At 50.9% G+C, this 18,248-nt stretch overlaps 1 protein-coding gene across 1 annotated transcript in view; it reads left to right on the top strand.

Moving 5' to 3' along the window:
* Positions 1 to 18,248, top strand: part of LOC139681459 (S-adenosyl-L-methionine-dependent tRNA 4-demethylwyosine synthase TYW1-like) — a 107,340-nt gene that overhangs the window by 40,016 nt on the left and 49,076 nt on the right. Inside the window, exons 10-12 of the mRNA XM_071574858.1 lie at positions 1,402 to 1,520; positions 11,249 to 11,358; positions 17,521 to 17,698. Coding sequence (XP_071430959.1) covers positions 1,402 to 1,520; positions 11,249 to 11,358; positions 17,521 to 17,698 — 407 coding nt within the window. The remainder of the gene's footprint in view (positions 1 to 1,401; positions 1,521 to 11,248; positions 11,359 to 17,520; positions 17,699 to 18,248) is intronic.

Genomic DNA, 18,248 nt, shown 5'->3' on the forward strand with positions numbered 1-18,248 from the left:
AATGTAAAGTCTTCTAATAAATTGAGCTGAAATTGGTTCCAGGCAGTGGCTTTGCCTCAGGTTCACACCACTGTGTGTCTTCAGGGGCTGTGGTGGAGATTTGTAGCAGTGGAAAGCAGGAGCAGGGCTGGCAGGATCAGTGTTAAACAGAGTTTCAGAGGGATATCACAGATAGAAAAGATTGTGTTCTGTCAAATCCCTGCAAATTTTAACAAAAGCCCCATATAATAGAACTTGCTCTCCTAGAATTTGTGAATCTCCTGAAGTCTCTGTTTGAAGAATGGGTAGAATAAACAGCATTTGTGGATTCTTCTACCTGTACAACCATCCTGTGCATAGCTTGGGGATTACCTGTGTATTTTTCCCTGCTGCTCAGTGAGGACTTTCTTTTGGATCACCCCAATTCTTCAGGTAGAAGAAGGTGCAGAAAGAGCTGCTATGTCACATTTCAAATTTGCTCTTGAGAGCAGTAGTTTCTTTCTCATTTATTATTACTTAACTGAGCTAATGAAAGGCAGCCTTGGCTCCAAACAGCTTGAATGCTAAAGAGGAGTTAATTCCCACGGGGAGGCTGCTGTGGTGGTGCTGGGAAGTGCAGAGTCCTGCTGGAGCCACTGCTGGGTGTGAATGAGGGTTTATAAGGTCAGGTATTTATTTAATTTAGTGTGGAAAGAAATACTCTGGCAGGCAAATGAAAGGAATTGAATGTTCAGTAGGGCAGCCTTCAAATTGATCCTTGTTACTCTTTAGTGAGCTTTTACCATGACACTTCTTGCAGCCCAAGTGGCTCCCCCTGCTTTTTTCGTGGGCTGATTCAGTGAAAAGCTGCAGGAAAGCAGGAAAAGATATTAAGGTTAAAGCTTGTTCTGCTTTAAAACAGTTGTAAATTTGGCCTCTTAAATGCAGTTTTGCTGTAGGGCTGCATATAAACAGTCACAGTTCGTGCTGTGTGTGCTGGGATTGCTCAGAGCACGTGGCACTGGTGTCAGAGAGTCATAGATGGGTTGGGTTGGAAAAGACCTCTGAGATCACCAAGTCCAACCCTTGGTCCAACTCCAGTCCCTTTACCAGATCATGGCACTCAGTGCCACGGCCAAGCTCAGCTGAAAAACCTCCAGGGATGGGGAATCCACCCCCTCTCTGGGAAGCCCATTCCAATGCCTGAGCACTCTCTCTGCAAAGAATTTTTTTCTGCTCTCCAACTTCAATTTCCCCTGGCAGAGCTTGAGCCCATCGTGCCCCCTTGTCCTATTGCTACCTGTCCTTCAGCCCCTCTCAGTGTCACCCCAGGGGCTTTGAACTGATCTTGGTGGGCACTGAGGGGAGCAGATTCAACCCTGTGCCCCCAGTGTGGTTGCAGAGGGTGTGTTCTCACCTTGCTGTGTCTGTGTGTCTGTCCAGTCGATGCTGCGGGGCCGAGGGGGCTGCTACAAACACACCTTCTATGGCATCGAGAGCCACCGCTGCATGGAGGCCACACCCAGCCTGGCCTGTGCCAACAAATGTGTGTTCTGCTGGAGGTAAAGCACTGGGGAAGGGTTATACTGGGGCTGGGGTCTGCTGGGCACAGCCAAACTGGCCCTGAGCCAGCAGGGAGCTCTGGGGGGCACCAACTGACCGGTGGGATCCTGGAGGGCATCGGCACATCCTGGCAGGCACATCTGCAGGGCTGGTCCTTCTCTGGCTCCTCAGCACAGCCCAGCCCATCCTTGTGAGCTGCAGGAGCAAAGGGAGGGCTCAGCCCTGCTCTGTTGGTGCCCCCAGGGCAGGGCCCTGACTCTCCACTGCAGTCCTGGTTTCTGATGGGATGGAGATGGATGAGTTTGGCTCGAGGCTGGGGGGGGAGCTGTCCATGGGCAGCACAGCCCCAGGCAGGTTCCTCCAGCCTTTGGCACCACTGCCCTGGGGCTGCCCAGGTTCCAGCCATGTCATTCCTGGCAGAAGTGTGTCCTGGTGGGCAACCAGCTGTCCCTGAGCCAGCAGGGAGCTCTGGGGGCCAAAAGGCCATTGGGATCCTGGGGGGCACCAGGAAGAGCATTGGCAGCAGGTTTGTTCATCAACTTAATGACTTGCAATTTCAGTCAGTAAAATGACCTCTTTTCTCCCAGGAATTACTTTGTGGTTGATTCTCAGGGCCTGAGCTGAAAGCCCCTTGCTCACCTTCCCCCTGGGCTTCTCCAGGAGGTGTTTGCCAGGCTGGGGCAGTGCAGGGAGGGGAGGGGGAGGGAGGCTGAGCCTCAGCAGAAGGGTCAGCAGTGGTGTGAGTTCTCAGAGTGGGAGGACAGGGAAGTTGTTCTTTGAGCTCTTTTGTCTTCTGCCTTGCTTGCTGATTGATCCCATGGGAGCTGTTTCCTTTGGGATTTAGACCTTCCCCCAGGCTGCCAACAACACTCATTCCATCCCTGAGTGTCCAGCATCCCAATAAGCAATCCCTGAGTAACCTGATCTAGTGGAAGGTGTCCCTGCCCCTGGCAGTGGCTTGGAACAAGATGAGCTGTGAGGTCACTTCCAACCCAAACCATTCTAGGATTCTGTAATAATATTTCCATGCAAAACCAGCCAAATTCATCTGAGTGTCCCTTTCTGTCTTTCACAGTCTTCAAGTTTTAATAATGCAAATATTTCATGGGAACATTTAAAGCCCTGCTGTGACTGTGAAGGCACTTTGAAGCTGTGTTGGTGTTAAGTTTAAGCACTAGACACTGGTCATCCTGTTAAATTTGCATTTGGGAGTCCATTCCAAAATGTTAATTGGTGCTCTTGATGGGCTTTCCTCATATCCTGTCTGGAAAGGACTCGGCAAATGGGATGTTTTAATGAGCAAGTTCTGCTTTTCTTCAGGGCAGTCTCATGGCTGGGATGAAAAATGTGCTGCTCATGTCTCTTTTTTTCCATGTCTCAGCTCACAGAGGGGCACTGAATTCTGCAGGTGGCTGTGATTGCTGTGCAGGGGATTGGCCCTCTGTCCCTGCACTGAAGGTACATCCTGAACAGCAAAGAGGATCAGGTGCTTTGCCCCCAGAATTACTCCCCAGGGAATTTAACACACTTTCTCTTCAGAGTGACCCAGTTCAGTATTTCTTAGCAGCAGCCTCTGTGTGGAGCATGGACTGAACCAGGGGAGTCCAGCAAGTGTAAATTGGAGACTGCAGTAATTGGGATAAATTGGTACATTCCATGTGCCTCTAACTCATCATCCTGTAAGTGCCACTTGTCACATCCTGGAAGCAGCAGCCCTTCTGATCTGGAATGCTGATTTTCCAAGTGGTTACAACCTGAGTGCAAGGGAACAGCTTTGCAGGGGTCTGTGCTGACAGGTTTCATTTATTCACCACCTCCTGTGGTGAAATGGGTGGCAGGAGTTGGACTCTCCCCTATGGAATGCAGCTGGTTGTCTCTCATTCCTCCTGTGGCAGCTGGAAGTGTTAAGTTGGAATACAGAAGGCTCAGGTTGAGACTTATCCCAGGGCTTGGTTTAAATACACCTTAAGCTTGACATAAACCAGAACTGCTGCTGAAAGTTTTCTTTTTGGTTACTTTTCCACATCTTGTGCTTGGGCTGCTGCAGCCTTTGTGTGGCTGTGAGCTGTGCTGCTCATTTGGGGTGTTCCATAAATAATAAGGATTCTTATGTATTATATTCCACGTGTAATTTCCATCCCTTCTTCCTCCACCAAATCCCTGCTGATCCTGTGCCAGCCCAGCTCACAAACCTTGCAGTCAGGCCTACCTATACACTTTATTTCAAACCCACCACACCTCACAGAGTCTTAATCACAGGAGACTGAACTTGGCCTTGCAGGTGCCCATGGCTGGGCAGGATGAACAGTCACCTTCTTAGCAGCAGTTGCCATCTGTGCTCTTGGAGACACACAAAGCAGGAGGTTTGATCTGCTGTTGGCAGGATGTTTCTAATCCTGGTTTTATGCCTTGCTGGTCTCCTTGTGCAGCTCTGCCTTGCAGATAAGGCCTCTGTGGTTCTTTTTTCTTGAGCTCTTCTTTCAGGATTTTGACATTTGTAGAACCTGCCAGTGTTTCCAACTGCAGACCAACTGCAGCTCTCCCAGGATGGCTGAGGAAAAGGCCAAGGAGCCTGTTTGTTTTCTCTCCCTCACTTTGGCAGGAGATGCTGCAGTTGAGCTGCTCTCCCTGGGAATTGGATGTCATCAGAGTTGGACACGTTTGGGCCCCAAACCAATTTTCACAGAAAGCCAGAATGGTTTGGGTTGGAAGGGACCTCAAAGATCATCTCCATCCACCCCCCTGCTGTGGGCAGGGACACCTTCCACTGGACCTCCTGGGTGGGGTCACTACCCAAACATCAGAAAATTAAGGTTTTTATAAAAGATGGGGCTTGACTCTGCACTGGAGACTTTCCTTGTCCCCCTGTCCCTGGGAGCAGTGGGTGCCTGGAGCTGTCAGTCCTTCCAGTGCCCCCTCACTGGCCTGGCCTTCAGAGAGATGCCTGAGAGGTTGGGGAGGCAGGATCATGTGGCAGCTTTTTTGGAGGACAGCAAAAGCAGACTGGGAGATGGGAATGGCTGGAGCTGTGCCAGGGCAGGGGCAGCACCCAGGGCATGGCTGGAGCTGTGCCAGGGCAGGGACAGCACCCAGGGAATGGCTGGAGCTGTGCCAGGGCAGGGGCAGCACCCAGGGCATGGCTGGAGCTGTGCCAGGGCAGGGACAGCACCCAGGGAATGGCTGGAGCTGTGCCAGGGCAGGGGCAGGTTGGATCTCAGCAAAAGGCTCTTCCCCCAGAGGGTGGTGGGCACTGCCCAGGCTCCCCAGGGCAGTGGGGAGTGCCCATCCCTGGAGGGGTTTAACAGCCATGTGGATGTGGCACTTGGGGACAGGGGGCAGTGGTGGCCTTGGCAGCGCTGGGAGTGGTTGGACTTGGTGATCTCAGAGAGGTTTTCAACCCTGATGAGCCTGTGACTGTCTGAGATTCTCCATATGACAATCTAATGATTCTATTTTGCCATTTGTTCCTTCTCAAACCAAGGGGGCAAAAGGATTTTCATATGAAATGTAGATGAGCCCAAAGGAACTGATTCAAAGTGTGACCCAAACCTGTCCTGGCACTGCAGAGCTGCTTCTGCAGAGCTGAGGGGGATCTCTGCTCTCTGTGCTCAGGGACAGCACCCAGGGCATGGCTGGAGCTGTGCCAGGGCAGGGACAGCACCCAGGGAATGCCCTGGAGCTGTGCCAGGGCAGGGGCAGGTTGGATCTCAGCAAAAGGCTCTTCCCCCAGAGGGTGGTGGGCACTGCCCAGGCTCCCCAGGGCAGTGGGCACAGCCCCAAGGCTGCCAGAGCTGCAGGAGGGTTTGGATGATGCTCTGGGGCACAGGGGGTGACTCTTGGGACTGGGCCTGGGCAGGGCTGAGGGTTGGACTGATGGTCCCTGTGGGTCCCTCCCAGCTCAGGATATTCCACGATTCTCTGAGATGGATTGTTTGCTGTGCCCCCACCGTGTGTGCTGAACTCCTGGGCTGGAGGGGAGGGATCCCCACACCTTAATTATTGCAACATCTCTGTTATGATTCTGCCCACAGGGAGAGTGTCTCTCTCCATCACTGCTTTGTAGTGTCTCTTTAGCCTAATTGCCTAAATGGAGCTGTGCAAGTGCCCCAATCTTCTAATCAATTAAAGCAAGTGTGGGTTCTGAGGCTCTCTGACACTGGGCTCCAGCACAGTCACCAGGCAAACCAGCTCTGAGGAGGCTTTTTGGCTGAGTATCTGAAGCTCAATCAATTCTTATAGAGAGATGGAACAGCTAAATAAGATTTAAATTAATAGGGTTTATTACTTTTGCATCTGAGGACGAGGCAAAGCAGACAGAGTGGAATATCCTGCAGAGGAATTGGCTCATATTTCTTCTCCTGTAACTGTGATGTTTATACCTGTACTTGAAGGTTTCAGGTTTACAGGAGGCAACAGTCCAGACCCTCTAAATAAGTGTGTGGCCAAAAGCCAGTGATCACAGTCAGCCCTGCAAAATGAAGAGGGGAAAAATTAATCATCTCTCGTTGGAAAACTACTTAAGGTCATTAAAAAATGCAGGAGAAACTGAAAACAGATTAAAACAAAAGCTTCTGCTCATTAAATAACTCGACTCCAGAGACTAAATTCTTCAGGGAAATGGGAAGTGTTGGGATAGCAAAGGAGTTGACACTGCAGGTTTGTAAACCTCAGAACCTCAGGGAGTCTCTGGGCGCCTCCAGCCACCATTCCTTGTCCTGCTGAGCTGCTGCTCTTTTCTCCCAGGGTTTCAGGTTGGTTATTTTTTCTTGTGACCCAAGGTCATAATTTCCATCAGATTTGATTCTTCACTGCTTTGTGGAATTTGGGGCCTTCCAGGAGCTCCTGAAATAACCCTATCAATGGAGAGAGGGACAGGACATCATAGAGTGTCCCCAGTTCGTGCCCCCGTCAGTGGGAAGGGAGTCTTGGTGCCTCTCTGTGCTGCTCTGTGAGGCATTTCTGGGATAAAACAGGTGAAATTGGATGGAAATCAGTGATTATCATCCTGTAGCAGTGGGATTTTTTCTGCCCTTGGGTTGGGCTTGTTGAAGACTTCTGTAGTTGTCACTGTCAGCTCCCAGATTTCTGCCATCAGTGGGCAATAGAAGCAGATTGTTGGCTGTGAAATGCCCACAGATGTTGTGGTAGTTTCTGCAGGGGTTGGTGCCTTGATACCCAGATCCAGCAATCAGTAACATAACAATTTGTAGGTTTTGTCACTCAAATTAGTTCTGAAATGGTCTTGGAGGCCGTGCCAAGCAGGATTGTGCTGGGAGGGAATGGGATGGGTGGACACCAGCACAGGGCAGGCACCTGGGGGGTGCTGAGCATCTCCTGCCTGGTGGGAAACTGTGCTCTTTAAAAAAGGGAGCATTTCCAGGAGCTGGGATGGAGTTTTTCAGCATGGAGCATCTTCCATCCTTAAGATTTCCAAGGTGTGAGTTGGAAGAGAACCATGGAATCCTTTAGGTTGGAAAAGCCCTCTGAGATCATTGAGTGCAGCACCACCACTAACCCATGTGAAACCCCTCCAGGGGTGGGGACTCCCCCACTGCCCTGCAACGTGAAGATTTCCATGAGGAAATTTTCCCAAATATCCCATCTCACCCACCCCTGGCACCTTGTCAGCCAACTTATCCAACAGGCTCTAGGGTGACTTATCCAGCCCAGGGAAAACATTTCATTTCAATATCTCCAGCCTGTTCTCTTCCCAGGCCAGTCTTGGCTCTTGCTGTTGCTGTTGGGAGAAAGCAGAAGCAAAGGCACAACCAGCTTTGCTGCCATCACAGAGGAACATTAAACATGGTTTGCTCAAGCTCTTTCCTTGCTCTCCCTCCTCCTCCTCCCATCATTACAGGCAAGGTCAGCCTTGGGAGCCCTTTTGTATGTCCTTTCCTAGTCAGGTGTGATGTTTTTCCCCTCACCTTTCTGCTGTGTCCTGTGTTCCTGTGCTCCTTTTGATTGCAGCTGGAGGATCACAAGGTGCAGAAGAGCAGAGTGGTTTTGTTATCCTTTGAATCTTTGCTTTTTATTGCTGCAGTTTGTGCTTCTGCCTTAATAGGCTTTAAAAAACTGCCAGTTTTTCCTGAACTCCTTTGCCTTTAAGCTCTTCTCCTTTGGGATCTCCCCTGATGGTTCTCAGGGTTCACTGAAAATCCTTCTTGAACTCGCCTAATTTTATTCTGCTCTTTCCCTCCCTGCTCTGTCCTTTCCTGGGCATTGCCACCAGCACTTCCTCACCTTCAGGGAATCACCATCTCTGAACCAAGTGGTACTTTATACCCAAGTTTCATTTGCCCTCAGAGCTTCTTGGAAGGCTTAATAATCATTTTAAGAAGGTACAAAGCAGAAACAGATTGATTAAAACAGTCCCCAGGTGGTTGGGGCTGGGGATGCAGAGCCCCTTGGGAGGACAAACCTTCACACAGGTCTCAGGGGCTGCCAGGGGCACTCTGGGAGTGCTGTCAGAGAATCCTGGTGGACCAAAGGTCTGATGCCAGGCTGGATGGGGGGCACCTGGTCAGCCAGGGGGCACGGGGAGCTTCCCATCGTGTTCCTGCAGCCTGGCATCGCTCCATGGTGGTGGGATGCTCTGAGGGATCAAACCAAACCTGTGTCACACCTGGAATCTCTCCTAAAACCCCAAGGTTTTCACTGGGTGTGCCTTTGGGTGAGATTTCTTTTCCCCTTGTGTTATTTTGGGAAGGATGGAATCCCATGCACAGGCACCAGCTCAAGGCTGGAGCAGCCAGAGAGGTGGATGGTGTGGAGGGTCATGGAGCCTGGGGGAAATGAGGAGGTGACAGTGGCATTCCATGTGTGCTGGGCACCAAAACCAGTCACTCCATGTGTGCTGGGCACCAAAACCAGTCACTCCATGTGTGCTGGGCACCACAGACCAGTCACTCCAGGTGTGCTGGGCACCACAGACCAGTCACTCCATGTGTGCTGGGCACCAAAACCAGTCACTCCATGTGTGCTGGGCACCACATATCAGTCACTCCATGTGTGCTGGGCACCAAAACCAGGCATTCCACGTGTGCTGGGCACCCCAGACCAGTCACTCCATGTGTGCTGGGCACCACAGACCAGTCACTCCATGTGTGCTGGGCACCAAAACCAGTCACTCCATGTGTGCTGGGCACCAAAACCAGGCATTCCACGTGTGCTGGGCACCAAAACCAGTCACTCCATGTGTGCTGGGCACCACAGACCAGTCACTCCATGTGTTCTGGGACCACAAACCAGTCACTCCATGTGTGCTGGCACCACAAACCAGTCACTCCATGTGTGCTGGGCACCAAAACCAGTCACTCCATGTGTGCTGGGCACCACAAACCAGTCACTCCATGTGTGCTGGGCACCACAAACCAGTCACTCTGTGTGTGCTGGGCACCAAAACCAGTCACTCCATGTGTGCTGGGCACCACAGACCAGTCATTCCATGTGTGCTGGGCACCACAGACCAGTCACTCCATGTGTGCTGGGCACCACAGACCAGTCACTCCATGTGTGCTGGGCACCAAAACCAGTCACTCCATGTGTGCTGGGCACCAAAACCAGTCACTCCATGTGTGCTGGGACCACAGACCAGTCACTCCATGTGTGCTGGGCACCACAGACCAGTCTCAGCCACAAGGCATTGCCCCTTTATCCTCTTGTTGGAAGAGAAACTCCCTTTTTGCCAAGTAAGCTGCTTTGCAGACACCACCTGGTATGTTTATTAAACAGTTTGAAGGTATTTGAAATTCAGGGCTGTTGGACACCAGCAGCTGTCCAGAGTGTAGCCAGAGCCTATTGATTTTCTGCCAGCTTGCCCTATTAAATATACAAGGTACAAGTTATGTAGTTAAACATGTAAGAGTTTTATAAATGCCTTTTATAGCTGACATTCAAAAAACTTTTCCATGTTGGCAGCCTGGGGGAAAAAAAGGGGAAATTCAGAAAGCAAAGCTGGTTTGGCTTAAAGGATCCTTGAGGTGGTAAAGTTTGGGAGCAGTGTTTGAATCTTTGCTGTTGAAGTGTTTGGGCCAAAAGGCTGGTTTTAGTGAGGCTGGGTCTACAATCTGTGCTTTTAGCACTGGCAGAGTGCAGGTTTTTCTCACTTAGAGAATCCCAGAATGGTTTGGGTTGGAAGGATCTTAAAGCCCCTCTCATTCCCCCTGCCATGGGCAGGGACACCTCCCACCAGCCCAGGGTGCTCCAAGCCCTGTCCAGCCTGGCCTTGGGCACTCCCAGGGATGGGGCAGCCACAGCTTCTCTGCCCACCCTCCCAGGGCAGGATTCCTTCCCAATATCCCACCTGCTCCTACTCTCCTTGAGTGTGAATCCATTCCCCCTTGTCCAAAGTCAGTGGGAGTATTTTCCTTGTCCCCAGTAAGTGTTGGAGCAGCCACTTCATCCTGAGAAAGTGCTTCCCTGTCTCTTCTCCCTCAGTTCCATGCTGGGATCGTGTCCTCATGGCTGGAAGGCTGAAGGCACCAGGTCACCTCACAGCCATCTCCTTGGCTGCCTTCCAGGCTCCTGGAGAGCAGGGCAGCAAACAGGGGTCACCTGGGCAGAACACTGAGGGTGAGGAGTGCCTTTTGGTTGATCCTATTTCCTTTTCCAGAGCTGTGTTAATCCAACAGCTTTTGTGGAAGACACTGCAAAATGTGCTGCTGTTCTCTCAGTGAATTATTCTGAGTGCAGGGAAAAGGGAAGGAGCTGTTGGAGCAGGTTTTGGAAAGAAGCAGGAGATGGAAAGAGAACAAGGAGGTGAAAACACTGCAATTCATTGACTTAAGATGATACTTGAAAGCTGGTGATCCCTGTTCTGTGGCAATCCAAGTGCAGCAGGAGGGGGGAATTCTCTGAGCAGGGAACAGGCTCTCCCTGGGCTGTGTTTGTCACATGTGAACATGATGGGGACCAACCAGTTGCCTGTAATGTTTCAGTTGCTGGTCACAATGCAGGACTTTTTCCCAGTTCACTTGCAATGGTTTTGTAGCATCTCATGCCAATAAAGTAAGAAATGGGGTAAAACTTTGTAGGTGTTCCAGGTGTTTGTGTGGGTTTACCTGGTTTTGGGTACAGTGATCTCTCCAGGCAAGGTTGGCTTCCCAACCCAATGTGCTGTTCCTCAGATGGAAGCTCTGTGGTTTTCCTCCTTCAATCTGCTTGGCTCAGAGGAATTGAAATCTGGGGGATTAACCAGATCCACCAGCAATGCATCTCTGGCACAGTGCAGACCTCCTGGTCCCCAAGAGTTTGAAGTGTCCTGCCCTGATCTGTCTTGTTGCTACACCATGACACAAAGACTGGATTAGAAACAAATCCTGCCCTTCTCAGGGTGGTGATTGGTACCTTTGAAATGGAAGTAAAATCCTCCTGGGCCCTTCCTTTTCCAGAGCTTTGTGCAGCTGTGGCCACAAGAGGAGGCAGAACCAGCTTCCCTTCCTTTACAGAGGTTTTTGTGGCTGCAGAGCATCATTTTGGCTTAGAAACCTTTCACCTGTGCTTCAAAATAGGTGTGGTAAGTTTGGTCCGTTTTTCCCTCTGGGGAGACCAGAGCCTGGAAGGAGAGAGGTATGAGAGTGGTGGGCAAGGATGGCATCTAAAATTTGGGTCAGCAGCAGGATATTGTTGGGAATTTCTTGTTACTTTTGATACTATTAATGCCAAATGGTGGTGGGTTCTCCCATGGCTGTTCCCAGTGGCAGTGAGGAACTGTCTGCTCTTCCTTCAGGCATCACACCAATCCCGTGGGCACAGAGTGGAGGTGGAAGATGGACCAGCCTGAGATGATCCTGCAGGAGGCAATTGAGAACCATCAGAACATGATCAAGCAGTTCAAAGGTAACTTCTCCTGCCCCATCAGTGATGCTTTTAGAAGATAACCAGCAGTAGCATCTTCAGAGCTCTGGGGGGGAACATTCTGCTCATTTGGGAAGGAGGTTTCAGATTTAGGGTATCACAAAGATGGGGAGAAGACACTTCTGTGGAAAGCTGAAAGTTTTTTGAGGTGGTTGGCATTCCTCTCAGCCTGGAGGGAGGAAGTGGAGTGGCCTCTTGGTGGTTGTAAATCCTTTCTCCTGGTGTGCACAGAGGTTTCCACAGTGGGTAAACTGGCCTGGATGATGAGGAATCTTGGCTCTGTCTCATTCACTGGAGTTGGGTAATGGGTGGAAAAAGAGCTCCAGTTATGGCCTCATGGGCTTCATTTTCCTCAAGTGGCTGCTTTGGATCATCTGGCACTTTGGGAGCAGCAGCTCCAGGGAAAACTCAGGGCTTCTTTGGCTCTGTTGTGCCTCATGTCCATCAGGGGATGTGGGGGGTGATGACACTGAGCACACCCTCAGAGACTTGGCAGGGGTAATTTAGGGAGGGTGAGACACACTCAGGCACAGCTTTGCCTCAGGGAGACTTGGAGGGACATCCCTGTGAGCCAGTAGATCCATGGAAGGGGCTGGAGCAGCTGAGGGAGCTGGGGGGGCTCAGCCTGGAGAAAAGGAGGCTCAGGGGGCACCTTCTGGCTCTGCAATCCCTGCCAGGAGGGGGGAGCCAGGACAGGGGGTCGGACTCTGCTCCAGGAACAGGGACAGGAGGAGAGGAAGCTGTGCCAGGGCAGGTTTAGGTTGGATATTGGGAAAATTTCTTCACTGAAAGGATGGTCTGGCCCTGGCACAGCTGCCCAGGGCAGTGGGGAGTGCCCATCCCTGGAGGGGTTTAACAGCCATGTGGATGTGGCACTTGGGGACATGGGGCAGTGGTGGCCTTGGCAGTGCTGGGGATGGTTGGACTCGATGATCTCAGAGGTCTTTTGCAACCTCAGTGATTTAGTGGAAGGATCTTCAGGAAATCTGTAACCCCATGTCAGGCTGTGCTGAACCCACAGAACCTCCTGCCATGGTAGAACAAGGAACCACAGACTTGGGGTTCTGTTTGGGAGGGTCAAGTCAGACATCAAAATGAGCTTGTTCAGCCAGGGTGGTGCCCAGAGGGGTGGGGGACTCTCCAGCCTGGGAGCCTTTCAAGTCTTTGATGTAAATCCATTATCACCCTGCACTAAGGAATAACCTTTTCCTTCCTTCACTACTCCCTGCTCCCTTCCCAGAAAGGGCTGGGGAGAGGCAATTACTATGGGCAGACTGAAAATGCTGCTCAAGTGTCAAGAGGTCTGTAAGGACATCCCAATTCTCTCTTTTTGGAGCTTCTTCTCCATTGAACAAATTCATAAATATTCTCTGAAATATTCATCCTCAGCACAGTTACCCTTGACCTGGAACTGTGAAAGGAGAAAGAGCAGGGAAAAAACCCAGAACTCTGGACTAGGACTGTGCTGCAAAGTGGGAAAAGAAAGGCTGTGTTACTTTTTCAGAGTGATAGATGGCAACATGCTTCCTGTCTTGGGAGCCCACGAGCCAGAGGTTCATTAAGGAGCAGAAAAATCGGTATGAAAAGCCCGGGAGCTCCTGTTACATTTGGTGGATTTCACATTGTCACTTCCCTGAGGTGCCTGTGGAAATATTGTCAGAGTAGAAGCAGTGAAAGCAAAATTGAGTTGGAACCATGTGGGGTGAGCTGAAGCAGGGAGAGGCAGAGGATGGAGGCTGGAAGTCCCCAGTGTGCCGTGCCAGAGCTGTCCCCTGGCCAGGCTGGAGCTGCCTCGGGCACAAACCATGACTGTTCTTTCCAGCCAACTTAGCAGCATTCCACACATAGTAGGTTGGATTTTATTGTGATTGATTTTTAGAGGGGAAAAAACCCATCAAAACCCCATGAACTACCTCAAGGCTTGAGCTGTGTGATGGGCCAGGTTGCTGTGGGGAAGGAGGGCAGGTTTCAGCTGGGCACTGCCCCCTGTGCTGGGGCACCTCGAGGGCTGGGGACACTTCTGGGACCCTCCGGACAAGACTGAGGGGCTGGAGTGTGTCCAGGGAAGGGGCTGGAGCAGCAGGAGCAGCTGAGGGAGCTGGAGGGGCTCAGCCTGGAGAAAAGGAGGCTCAGGGGGGACCTTCTGGCTCTGCAATCCCTGCCAGGAGGGGGAAGCCAGGGGGAGAAGGGGGGTCGGGCTCTGCTCCAGGGCACAGGGACAGGAGGGGAGGACACGGCCTCAGGCTGGGCCAGGGGAGGTTCAGACTGGACATGAGCAGGAATTTCCCCATGGAAAGGGTGGTCAGGCATTGGAAGGGGCTGCCCAGGGAGGTTTGGAGTGCCCAGCCCTGGAGGGATTTAACAGCCATGTAGATGTGGCACTTGGGGACATGGGTCAGGGGTGGCCTTGGCAGTGCTGGGAATGGTTGGACTCAGTGAGGTCCTTTCCAGCCTCACCAATTCTGTGGTTCTGCAGTGGTGGCTGGGCAGCCACAGAGACTCCAGCAGAGCTTCCAGCAGGGTTGAGGTGTTTGAACAATGACACGCAGAGTACAATAGACAATTTGGGCTCCTGGAGAAGTAAAAAATATGGGGAACTCTCTCATCTAAGGAGCCCTCAAGGCTTGAGCATCCAGTGGTGCTGCTCAGGTAATACCCACAGCCACTTGCTCAAATTGGTGCTGCCCCTTCTAGTCCCAGTCCCAGTGCTTTGCAGGAAGGTCTATCCATAAACATCTCCATGTGCCAAAGGAGCTGGTGAGCTCACCTGAGGAGGGCCAGGATGATCAGAGGGATGGAGCAGCTCTCCTGTGAGGAAAGGCTGAGAACTGAGATTGTTCAGCCTGGAGAAGAGAAGCTTTGGGTGACCTAATTTTGGCTGTCCAAGACCTGAAGGAGCTACAAGAAACATGGAGAGAGACTCTTTACAGGGGTCTGGAGTGACAGGACACAGGGAATGGGCTCAGACTGACACAGAGGGGGTTTAGGTGGGATATTGGGGAGAAATTCTTCCTCCCTGTGAGGCCCTGGCACAGGTGCCCAGAGAAGCTGTGGCTGCCCCATCCCTGGGAGTGTCCAAGGCCAGGCTGGACAGGGCTTGGAGCACCCTGGGCTGGTGGGAGGTGTCCCTGCCCATGACAGGGGGTGGAATGAGATGAACTTTAATGTCCCTTCCAACCCAAACCCCTCTGTGATTTTCTCATTCTGTGAGGCTTTAATTGTATGCATTGTACAGGAATGAGATTTTCTTTACAGGAACAGAATTCTTGTGTCCCTTTATCCTTTAGGATATCCTGGAAGATAGTCCTGTGTACTTTCAGTCCCTATAATACATCATCTTCTCCTTTATTGTTGCCATAGTCTGGACTGCTTTTGAAGACCACAGACATTAAAGTCACAATTCTGTCTTGGAGTAAGTGATGGGGAGACTTGTTAGTGATATGGAGTGAAGGTGGGAAGTGCTGCATTTGATGGATACATTTTTCTTGGGAGTGACTGGTAAATCTCTGTGCCCTTGCAAAGGGCACACACAGAATGGAAACATAATTCAGAACCAGGAGAGTGGGAGGCTCTGATAACACAGCCCTGGGGAAAGGAAAAGACCAACCAAAATGCAAGGCCTGTCCTGGGACATCCTCAGAGTCCCTGGTGCTGTTGGGAGATGGAAGCCCAAAGTGCAGGAGGTTATGGAATACCTGGAATACCACTGATTGTGCAGTTTATCCCTGCCTGGCTGCTGGTTCTGTGGCCAAATGGCTGCACCCAAAGCCTGTCCCTCCTCTGGGGTGTGTTTTCTACCCAACAGATTGGGTGTAAACTGGTTGGAGAAAGTTCCACTCCAACCTTACGTGATGCTGGGGTTGGTTTCTCTCTGCTTGTAAAGCTGGCACGGTAATTATGGAGCCCAGATGAGAGATGCTGAGAGAGAGGAATTAATTAATTCCAGAAGTGACTTACAGGAGCTTTAGGAATACGAAAGTTAGTCCTTTAATCTCAGTGTGTGGTTCAGGTGGTTCTTTCTTTTCAAATAAAGCCCTCATTTAGTACTGTCAAGTTTCTATGGACTAACCATTAGTCCTGTCACTTCCCCAGGCCTGAGCTTGGCTGGTTTATAATGCACTGAGCTCTGCTCTGCTTCCAAACCAGCTTCCCTCCGTGAGGCTGCAGCAACAGCCACAAACACCTCTTTTTATCTGGGCTTTGCAGCACAGCAAGTCATTCTCTGTGCTGCTCCAGCTGCAGCGTCAAGGCAACCAGAGGTGAGCTGAGGACCTGCATTCCCACTCCAGGCTTTGCTTTTTTATCTTTCCAACAGTCCAGCCCCCAATCTAAACCCTCCCATTCCATTCGAGGACATCAAGGCACGTCAGGGAAATGGGAAGTGACATATTTGGAGCAGAGGCTTGTTTGGAGTCAGATGATCTCACAGGGGGTCCTGAGTGCTTGGGCGGGTGTGGGTGGGCTGGAGGAGCATTTTCTCCCCCTCTCCCAGCCCTCCATGGGAAACATGACTCAGGAGGTCAGACCTGTGGGTGGTGTTTTCACCTGAGTGCTGCAGTTGAGTTCCTTGTTTTCCTTCTGAAATCTCTCTGGCTGTTCAGGCCCGTGGTGGGTTGGGTTTTGAACTCATCCTCTGTGGAGCTGCACATTCCGTGTTTGCCCGGCTGGATTCAGAGCCAGCTGTAGCTGCTCTGCTCAGTGAGGTGTGCTCAGCTCCCCCAGGAGCTGCTTTTCCTGGGGCTGGGGGCCCACAGGGGCCAGAGCAGACACACACACATGACCTGGGTTGCTTTTCTGAGACACCTGATTGAGGCTGCCTTAAACTGCCTCTTGTGTTGCTGTCTCGCCATTCAGGCAGCACCACTGGGGGCTCAGCAATGGAAAGCTTGGCTCAAATGGTTAAAGCTGGGCTTAAATGGTTAAAGATTGACTCAAATGTGAAAGCTTGGCTCAGTGTTAAAGCTTGGCTCAAATGTTAAAGCCTTGCTCAAATGGTTAAAGCTTGGCTCAATGTTAAAGCTTGGCTCAAATGGTTAAAGCTTGGCTCAAATGGTTAAAGCTTGGCTCAAATGGTTAAAGCTGGGCTCAAATGGTTAAAGCTTGGCTCAGTGTTAAAGCTTGGCTCAAATGTTAAAGCTTGGCTCAATGTTAAAGCTTGGCTCAAATGGTTAAAGCTTGGCTCAAATGTTAAAGCTTGACTCAAATGTTAAAGCTTGGCTCAAATGGTTAAAGCTGGGCTCAAATGGTTAAAGCTTGGCTCAGTGTTAAAGCTTGGCTCAATGTTAAAGCTTGACTCAAATGGTTAAAGCTTGGCTCAAATGGTTAAAGCTTGGCTCAAATGGTTAAAGCTGGGCTCAAATGGTTAAAGCTTGGCTCAGTGTTAAAGCTTGGCTCAAATGTTAAAGCTTGGCTCAATGTTAAAGCTTGGCTCAAATGGTTAAAGCTTGGCTCAAATGTTAAAGCTTGACTCAAATGTTAAAGCTTGGCTCAAATGGTTAAAGCTTGGCTCAAATGGTTAAAGCTGGGCTCAAATGGTTAAAGCTTGGCTCAGTGTTAAAGCTTGGCTCAAATGTTAAAGCCTGAGTCAAATGTTAAAGCTAGGCTCAGTGTTAAAGCTTGACTCAAAGCTTGGCTCAATGTTAAAGCTAGGCTCAGTGTTAAAGCTTGACTCAAAGCTTGGCTCAATGTTAAAGCTAGGCTCAGTGTTAAAGCTTGACTCAAAGCTTGGCTCAATGTTAAAGCTTGGCTCAAATGTTAAAGCTTGACTCAAATATTAAAGCCTGGCTCAAGTGTTTCCAGCAGACACTCCCAGCAGTGCTGGGGGCACACACAGCCCCAGGCTCTGGGTGGGCACTGGCTGTGGGTTCCTGCAGAGCTGCTCCTGGGCACTGCCTGTGGCCTGGTGTCCGCTCTGGTTCCAGAGGGCTCAGCTGCTTTTCTCAGCTCTCCTTGTGCCTGGGTGTATTTTGGATACAGGTGCAGGATCTGGGAGGGGGATTTGTTACGGAATTACAGAGTGGGTTGGAAGTGACCTTACAAACCATCTGCTCCAACCCCTCGCTGTGGGCAGGGACACCTCCCTCTGGAGCAGGTTGCTCAGGGGCCCATCCAGTGCTGATTTGGGCCTGTTTTGCCCTTTCCCAGGTGTGTCAGGAGTGCTGGCAGCTCGCCTGGAGGAGGCCCTGGTGGTGAAACACTGTGCTCTGTCCCTGGTGGGGGAGCCCATCATGTACCCCCAGATCAACCGCTTCGTGAGGCTCCTGCACCAGCACAGCATCTCCAGCTTCCTGGTCACAAATGCACAGTTCCCAGAGGAGATCAGGTGAGATGAAACACCTTCCTATGGAAACACTGGAGTGCTGACCTTTGAGTGCCTTTAATTCCATGTTCTCACCCACCACAGTCAGCTCTGCACGAGCCCTGCAGTGGCAGAGCCCACTTGGCATCTCTTTGGTTTCAACCTCAGTCTCCCCCTGCTCTTTTTCATCTCTTTCCCCCAGTTTTACTTTCTTTTCTACACCTCTTAAACAAACTGTGATTACTTCTGAAACTGAAGAGAATGGGATGTTGTACCTGCTGGAGAAGAGAGAGGGGCTGTGCATACCTGGTGTGAGTGTCTCTGTCAGCCAGAGCAGGACACTGAGCTCATAAATTTGGGATCTTATCTCTGTTCTAATCCTTCCTATGGAAACACTGGAGTGCTGACCTTTGAGTGCCTTAATTTCATGTTCTCACCCACCACAGTCAGCTCTGCACGAGCCCTGCAGTGGCAGAGCCCACTTGGCATCTCTTTGGTTTCAACCTCAGTCTCCCCCTGCTCTTTTTCATCTCTTTCCCCCAGTTTTATTTTCTTTTCTTCACCCTTTAAACAA

Source organism: Pithys albifrons, chromosome 21, assembly GCF_047495875.1.
Source record: "Pithys albifrons albifrons isolate INPA30051 chromosome 21, PitAlb_v1, whole genome shotgun sequence".
NCBI classification, from domain to species: Eukaryota; Metazoa; Chordata; class Aves; order Passeriformes; family Thamnophilidae; genus Pithys; species Pithys albifrons.